The sequence below is a fragment of the Daucus carota genome, chromosome 1 (genome assembly GCF_001625215.2).
Source record: "Daucus carota subsp. sativus chromosome 1, DH1 v3.0, whole genome shotgun sequence".
NCBI lineage: Eukaryota > Viridiplantae > Streptophyta > Magnoliopsida > Apiales > Apiaceae > Daucus > Daucus carota.
The window spans coordinates 46,166,114-46,175,217 of record NC_030381.2 but is presented as its reverse complement, the minus strand read 5'-3'; the positions used below and the strand labels follow the sequence as shown (position 1 = coordinate 46,175,217).

Sequence of the window (9,104 nt, the reverse complement as noted above, 5' to 3'; positions counted from 1 at the left end):
TCTTAACGTAAAGAAGTGGATTAGAAGTGAGAAATAAGTTAAGACTTATAAGTGATTAAGGTGTTTGGAAAAAAAGTAGAAGTCCTGAAACAAAAGCTAACATTCTCGTATCCTTTTAAGTGTTTCTGACTTTTTACACAAACGGGTTAAGAAAAATAAAAGCAACTTTTTTAAAAAAAAGTGATTCTTTTTTGTTTCCAAACACCACAATTTTTTTATAAGTACTTCTTAACTTTTCACACAAACGTTACGAATAAGTGCTTTTAGCTTATAACTCCAGAAGTATGGCTTAAAAACCCGGCCAAACAGCCACAAAGAGAGAGACAGAGTAATAGGAGATTAAATGAAACATGTTAAAAGCAGATTGAAGTTAATAGGCAACACATACGCGGATTATGAGGATAAAGCTGTTTATGGAGCTGATAACATGATAACAAGCAGTAAACAACAACATTATGTCAAGTTAAAAGCTGATAACATGAATAAAGTTGGGAGCTACAAGACAAAACTTGCCACACAAAACAATTTAAAATCACAGACAAACTCAGATCATTCTTCGTTAAAGTGTGATTAAAACAACTAATTAGTGCTCTCGCTCTCTTACTTTCACCCTACTTTCTCTTGCTTTCGAGTTCAATTTCACTTGAAATGATGTTACATGAATCACAAGAGAGAGCACAAAAGAAAGAAACTAGCTAGAGAGGAAATTTCATGTTATTATTCAATTGTTTCTGATCCTAAGATTTTGGGTAGGGGAAGAATTGTGTACCAACATTAAATGGATAAGTAGAAGTAGTAGTGAAGAGATTAGGGTGTTGAAATGATGAAGTGGAGGTCTCCTGAGCAGCTGGGCCTTGGTCATAGAGAATGCCTTTGAAGACATGGCCTTGAATGTTCACTGATGTCTGGTATGCATACTCATCCACTGCATTCTCATCACAGCTCACTCGAACGCATCGAAAAGTTGCCGGAATACTCACCTCAGCTGGAAAATCTCCCCCTTCATACCCTAAAATCACATCACACAACAAGTACATATATCTAGTTAGTTAGTTGTGTCCACAATAATCAAGATTTATTGACAATAAGATTCTAGGGTTTAGTAAGTTGACAACCAAATTAGTATAAACCTAGCTAGCTAGGCCAATATGTATGTGTGTGTGCCACTCCCTCCGTCCCGACCAATAGTATACACATTGGGGGGAAGGGGACGCCGCACGGATTTTAATTGAATGAGACGGAGGGAGTATATGTTATGGGAAGATGTACCTAGAGGATGATGAGATGAAGAAGAAGCATGATGGTGTCTAAGTCTTTTAGGGTTTTGAAAAGGGTGGTGGTGAGCAGTAGCACTAGTACAAGTGGAGATGAGGGGATGAAGCAGTGGCCTTGGACGCCTTGTGGAGACAGGGACCCAAGTGCTCTTCACATGAGTCTGGCACTCGAAACCTCGGTTTCTACAGCAACTCCTGCATCTCATGTATGTACAATCTTTTTTTGCCTGATTTCCACATTCTTCGCACCTCTTCATTTGCCTACCTAGCTTTCTTTCTCAATGGAGTACTAATTACACACTGGCTATTTCCTCCCAACTTTTCATCATCTACTTCTCCCGAAATATGTAGTTAGTACTTAGTACACAAACATATGTGCAGTATTTGTGTATTTAGCTTCTTCACAGGGCTTGTTGGTGATTGAAACTAGCTGTATATTATTTCAGGGTACTTCATTATATGGACCACTTTTCTGTATAAGCCTAGACAATTATTAGGAACCCAGAAAGAGCTTTCATCTGTACGGACCAACATGTACTCTACTGATTGCTTTCTTCACTAGCTACCACATGTGGAGTGTCTATTTACAGCCTAGCCTACTAGTCAAAATATGCAAGTACATCATCTTTTCTTGTTTCCTTTTTCAAAATCAGCCCATTCATTTTCTTTTAATTAACCATATATAGCACTACAAAAAATATGGTTTTTGCTAACGACACCCGATCTTAATTTTGACGGAAAAAGATATAGATTCGCAATATATAATCAAATTATGACTGGATGCTAATTTTCATTGATATTTTGTTAATACCAACCAATTATTATGATCGATGGTTAAGATGGGACCACTCTGCTTGAGAAAAGAATAATCTATTGTCATGCTAGATAAATTATGATCGGAGTTACGACCAATATATTTGGTCGCTATTTAAATAACTCGAGTTTTTAAATTAACAAAAGCTTGGGGTTATAAAATATCGGTCATTATTAAATCAATGGTCAAAATGGGACACACTTTGTTGAAAAAAAATTTGGCCTTGAGGCCATGCAGATTTGATCGATTTTGCGACTGATCTTTCGATTGCTTTTTAGTGACACAATTTTGTAAAGTCAAGCGATACTTTCGATCATTATTAGCCCACTCTATTTTCCACTCGAACAACGATCACTAATTTCGAGCGAAGTATGATGAATCCGGTCGCTATTTTTCCATATGGTCAACCACGGTGGTTATTTATTTTTTTGACAAACTATAGTTGTTATTTTTGCAAGGCGATCATTTTTGTGCTAAAATTTTTCAATTTCTTATTACGATTCAAGTTTCGAATCGCAAACCAACATGTAATGATCAAATAATCAAATTGCAAAACAACACCTAATCAAATTCATATATCCATACATCATATAATCCATAAATCCATCTACAAAAGTAGCTTCGACCGATCCACTTACGATGTTCTTCATAAAACTTCGATTGTAATTGGCCAGTCGAACCTTGTAAACTCTGAAACAATAATGACTACCACATTTGGCCAATCTGATAACGAACGACTAGTTGGTCGTTGAGGTGATCACAATTCTCATAAAATTGAAAACGATTTTATCTGCTTCGTGGTTGAGACCCCCACACACGTGACACGTAATGTTGGGATGGTCCCATATATACTCGTGGCACTGACATGTCTGTATGAACCCGCCCACGGCACTCACATGTCTGTATTGTGATCATATAAATTAAAAGTTAGTTTTCAATTCACTTATAAATAATCTCTCAGTTATTAGTAATAAACAATTTTTTTTTCTTTTACGCTAAATCAAAAGAAGCACTTTTTGATTATAAGTGAGAGGTTACATATAAGTGAAAAGTAATAATTTTTTTATATTTATTTGATATAAAAATTATTAATGTATTAATAAAATATCATTGTATAAATCATCTTCTAAAATGGGTAAAGTTGGTTTTGAAAAATAAAAGTCATTAAAATAAATTAGAATTTTCAACTATTCAATTCCGCTTGATACTAATAAGCTCATTCTAACTTGAGTCAGGAGCCGGCAAAAGAAGCCATTCGCAAACATGCCCATAAAATTGACTTCAAAATTGAAAGGGTCGGGCAGAAACCACAGTTGGGTAGAAAAATGTTACTCCCTCCGTCTCTAAATACTTTTCTTGTTTGTACTTTTCACGTTTGCCAACACACACTTTTGATCGTTCATATCTTTCATTTCGTAGTAGCATTAAATATAAAAACTTCACCGTATTAAAGTACTCGTGAATACGAATGTAACAAGATAACTCATGACTATATTTAGTTTTATAGATTAGATGTAAATTAGTAATTTGTCTCATGTTATGAACAGTACCGACATTACAAACAGGAAAAGAAAAAAGAAACGGAGGGAGTAATTAGGGTTTAAAAGTAGGCTTTCAAGTTATAGGGGCATAATTTATTGAACCACTGACGGCATTATATATGTCGACAGAGGATAATTAAAGCTACTGGGTTGTACTGTTAGGGTTTGCTTGACAGGTGCTTAAGTTGATAACATTAACTGAAGAAGCTGAGACTGATAAAATTCAAATAGTAGGTTAATTATGGTGAGTTGATTAGCTTAACAATGTCTACACTCTATATATTAGAGTAGCTATTTGGTTCTGACACCTGCTTTTGCATAATGTATACATTTACTGCTTATTCAAGCCGGAAAATCAGGTATAAAGAGGGGAAAAGAAGACCGACGAGGAAACCAACAGTTCCTTCATGTACTCGTTCATCATATATATACAGTGTTTGGCAAAATGAGTAATCTGCACAAAAGATTTCCAACTATTCGATCACGTCGTATTTGTTTAATTTTTTTTGGCAGAGTATACATGTACAATCTAACAAGTTCACAAGTTCAGGATCAACGGCGCCGTATTTAAGTTAATTCACCCGATAATTTTAACATAGAAAAGAAAAAAGAAGAGGAAAAATTGACAAAAAGCTGTACAAGGGAAATAATAAATGAACTTTGTTAATGTACCTGGTCAATCATATCAGAGAGAAGTGAATGTAAATTAGAAATTTTTAACATGAGATGGCATTTATGTACTGCACAGTCTGCATATATTTCTCACTTGCGAGTACATATAATAATTTTGGATGAATACATTAAAAAATATTGATGTATGATTTACCGAATCAAAACACCTCATTTGGAAAAGAATAGTGTGTGTGTATTATTTTTGTCATTTTAAATTAATAATCCATCTTGATACTTTTTTCTAGAATCATATTCATCAAATTCTGACTAAATTTACATAAACTTTGTAATCAAAAAATATTATTAAAATAAAAAATTTTAAAAAAATAATAAATATCTTAAAGTAATTTAAAGAATACATTATATTTTTATTAAAAAAAAATTAAACAATTTAACTATAAAAAAGTTAAAAGTAAACTGCTAAACTGAAAATGGTTGCAAGAATTTAAAATCTTCTCGTCCTTAGAAAAGCCAAACATACAAACAGTTTCCGGACAATAATTAAATAAAAAAATTCACTCATGATTATAATGTGGAAGATTACTATAAGTTGGACTAAACATTTGACCGATCGGTCCACCATGTTAAAAGCAGCTCAAGTTAGCCCTGTCGTGCCCTATCAGCTATACAATGGTAGGGATGTAGGTTTTTGGCAAGCTTGTCGGCATTTGGAAGTTGTACAATGTGAGATAATTTTTATTATCTATAATTACTTAACCCTAGATTTGCTTTTGGGATGGTCATTGTCGAAAAATTGGCTTCGTCCCTTTCAAACATATAAATATATATCAATTACTAATTTACTATTGTCTTTTTTTACATTTAGGCTACTAACTTATTTGAAATAAAATTGACATAAATGTATAGTATTCATACGCCCTTTCGTGATATATATATATATATAGAGGAAAGTTCAATGGAGACCGCTATTTTATCGGAGACCTCGGAGACCACGTATGTTCTGCAATCAAAACACTATAATATACATTATTTTGTAAAATATGTTCTACAAATGTCATGTATTCATTAAAATTGTTGAAGATCATCTATGTTTAATAAGTAGATAATGTATATTCTGCAAGTTGAACAAATGTTTTGCAAATTAAACATATTTCATTAAACAAAACATTTTGTAATGTTCCACATGTAAAACGTATATGATATTCAAAATTTTAAATGAAATAATGATTTCGTAGAACATGATTTGTAAAATTATACGTTTTGCAATGTTTTTATGAAATATTTTATTTGCAGAACATATGTGGTCTTCAGGTCTACAGAAAAAATGTGGTCTTCATTGAACTTAACTCTCTCTCTCTCTCTCTCTCTATATATATATATATATATATATATATATATATATATTTTGCTCTCTCGCTTTAAAAGATATTTTATATTATTTTATTATTATAGTAATAATTTATACACGATATATGTTACAAATATCAAATTATTTATCCAAATATATAGATTAAAAAAATATTTTTCACTTATTAATAACTAATCACTTATAAATAATAAGCAGTTTTCTTAAGTTACTCCAAAATGTCCTTATATTAAGTGGGTGTTTGGCTGTGTGGCTTCTCGGCTTAAAAGCCTAAGAAGCCCACTTCAGCTTTTTGTTGGTGCGTTTGGCAAGAATAAAAAAGCACTCACTTAAGAGGAAAGAAGCTCCAATAGCTAACTTGTTTTTCAAGCCTGACTTCCGTTTCTTTCGTTAATAATCCCTAAATAGCAGGAGAACTCATAATTTTGGGATTATCCAGTTTTGCCAAAGGGGCGGGTGGTTCTGCTCTACACTCTTTGTCCCAGTGTCTGCATTTCCTAGCCACTTAACTAAATAAATTAAAAAGTTTATCATTTATCCTGGCCCTGATCTAATACATGATGAACTTTTTGCTGTTATTAATTTTTTCTTTTAATGCAGCGTTTAAATTTTTGTACTTGTAAAATATTTCATGTATTAACAATAAAAGATATTTTATAGTTACAATTAATTTTTTAAAAGAAACAAATTATTGATATTACAAAACCAAACTAATACCAACTTATAAGTTAAGTTATCCAAACACTTAAAAAACTTCTGGTAACTTATAAGCCACGTTATCCAAACATTTCTGGTAGCTTATAAGTCCAAACCAACTTATCACTTTTAATCCACTTTTTTATTTTAAGCAATAAGTCACTTCTTTTAAGCCCAGCCAAACGGCCTCTAAATGTAGTTTTTCTAAAATCAATACGAATGTAATTTAATTTAGTTTATAAATGCATATGAGAAAGGTAAAGAACACAAAATATAAATATAATTAAGTTTGAAATGTTGCAACTCACTATGCGAGATTTGTATTCGGAGTTCCTCTGGCTAGTAGAAGTGTATATTAATGGTGTTTCTTGAAAATTACAATACAAATATTTAACTAACCCGAGCAGCTGAGACCTGAGAGAATGGTTTTACAATGTACTAGCACAATACTTTAATATTACAGCTCTAATGTAAGGCACAACCCAACTTACTTTTTACTTGATTTGCAAACCTACAAAAATGGACGGTCATTTTTTTAAATGCGCTCATTTAGATAGAATATAATAAAAAATAAAATGAAAAATATGAAAAAAGAAGAAATTATATGCATGACAACTATAATGAGTAGATATGAGTGACTCTAAATTTCTTAGGTTGAAGATTAGAGAACCAAGAAGTGGAATAAGCCTACATACCTTCCAAAACATTACATACTTTCAAAACATGTGAGTTAGATTTTTCTTTCAAATAGCTGATATTGAATGATTAAAAAAATGAAAATAAAATTTTTATATAATTTCTCCCATCACCTCCAATTTATTCCCCAATTTAAAGCATAAATTTCATTTCATTCTTCCTCCTTATCAAAATGAACTGAGCCTTAGCTAGTCTCATTCATTCTACCTTTTAATCATTTATGCATTATGTGCTCATTAAGCTAATATTGCAGGCTTTACCATTATAGAAAATTATGATTTCATAATCAAACAAATATTTTGTCTCCATGAATATTTTAAATAAATTTTCACGAATCGTTTATATCGTAACACTTCTCTAGCAGCTTGTTTTTCGCTTGTCAACGGGTTATATTCGTGACATAGTGTTAAGTCACATTAGAACATACTTTCGCGACATGTCAACGTTTTCATCTTTACGCAGACTTATTGGAGTTTACATATATGATCTTAAATTCTCACGCTGCAATTTTCTTCTGTTTGCAAAATAAGACTTTGCGATAAGCCATTTGGAGCTTGCCGTAGACAAAAATATTTGTCGAGAGTTGATATTGTAATGAAGTATATCTGAGAGTGTTTTTTAAGAATTATTTCTTAAGAAATTGGTGATAATGTATTTGATGTGTAAAAAAAAAAAAGAGCAAATGGTCAGTTGTTCTATGATACGCGGATAACAAATGTGAAATGATTATGGAAAGATTTTTTGGTTTTGTTCATGTGACAAAGACATCTTGTTCAACTCTCAAGTTTGTCAACGTTTTTATAATTATTAAATTTGATGTAAGTTTAAAAAAATTATAGGACAAGATTATGAATTATGATTATGCAAGCAATATATATGTCTATACGCACACATGGTGACTTTGTCGTGGGAGACTTCCTTAATATGAAAGTAAATATTAATAAATATGGTTGAGCGGTTCATCCAAGTAGTATACTTGGTGAAAGTAAGAAAAAAATGGGAATTTTAAATATAAAAAAATTCAATGGCGAACGTAAAACTACAAGTGAGATAGATCAAAAGCTTCTCTTTTTTTTTTAAGCGTTGGAGATAAAATATTGGAATTTGCGTTACAAAACACTTTTATGCTTCAATTACTTGTTTTAACGGTTAGTTGAGGTACTTAATTATGTCGAAATAGAGGGGTGAATGATAAGCAGCATCATCAAGCAAAGGCCTTCAGATATATTTCACATTTCATGTCTCATTTGTATTTGATGTTACACATATATTAGATCACAAACTCTTTATTTCAAACTCTGTAAATGAAACATGACATTATCTGGAATATGTGTTGAGTAGATGATCCAAATTTCACGGCGGAATGATTAAGAAATTTGTCCTGATTATAAATAATCAAAAGAATATTGTTCCATGAGAAATTTTGAGAGAAGTTCAAAAACAAATCCTTATAGACTCTTAGCGGACCATATTATATAAATGTGAAGTTAATGTGTGATGCGCGGTTCCACAAATAGTAGTTGAGACGATAGACTTATAATTGATCATTCTGATGTTATTAAATTTGATTCTGTAATTGTGTGATGTGGATTCTCCTGAATGCGGAGTTAATGGATGATGTGTGAGTTATGATATCAGCAATTTGATATTAATGACTTATCTACTAAGACGTTATCAGATAACCAACATCGTGACGCGTGATAAACTTGGCATCTAAATATTTGTACAAGTTGAACCACCATATAATTAAGATGCATGTAGATCTTTTTTAAGTTTAAATTTTATTTTGAAAGTTGAACGACCATATAATTAAGATGCATGTGGATCTTTTATATTGATGCATGTCTTGTTCATTATACGAAAATTTAATTTTTTTTCATAAAATTTAATTTTTCATAAAATTAATTAGTTTTTAATACTTCATATCATATCAATTAGTTATCATGAGAATCCAAAATTTATTTCGGTTCTAGATATCTTAAACTATAAGTATGAATCTCTTATTTAATAATGTTATCTCAAGATAATTTTTTTTAAATATGTGTATATTTCTACATCCCAGAATATCTCAAAATCATGATTAA

The 9,104-nt window shown here is 31.5% G+C and overlaps 1 protein-coding gene across 1 annotated transcript; it reads right to left on the bottom strand.

The window, feature by feature from the left end:
- Positions 1-411: 411 nt before the first annotated feature.
- On the bottom strand, positions 412-1,811 carry LOC108198662 (protein SHI RELATED SEQUENCE 7). Its single transcript, XM_064086806.1, has 2 exons — positions 1,158-1,811; positions 412-1,041 (listed from the first exon to the last, which is right to left on the bottom strand). The coding sequence occupies exons 1-2, from the start codon at positions 1,529-1,531 to the stop codon at positions 738-740; spliced, it is 678 nt and encodes a 225-aa protein (XP_063942876.1). The 5' UTR covers positions 1,532-1,811; the 3' UTR covers positions 412-737.
- Positions 1,812-9,104: the final 7,293 nt, after the last annotated feature.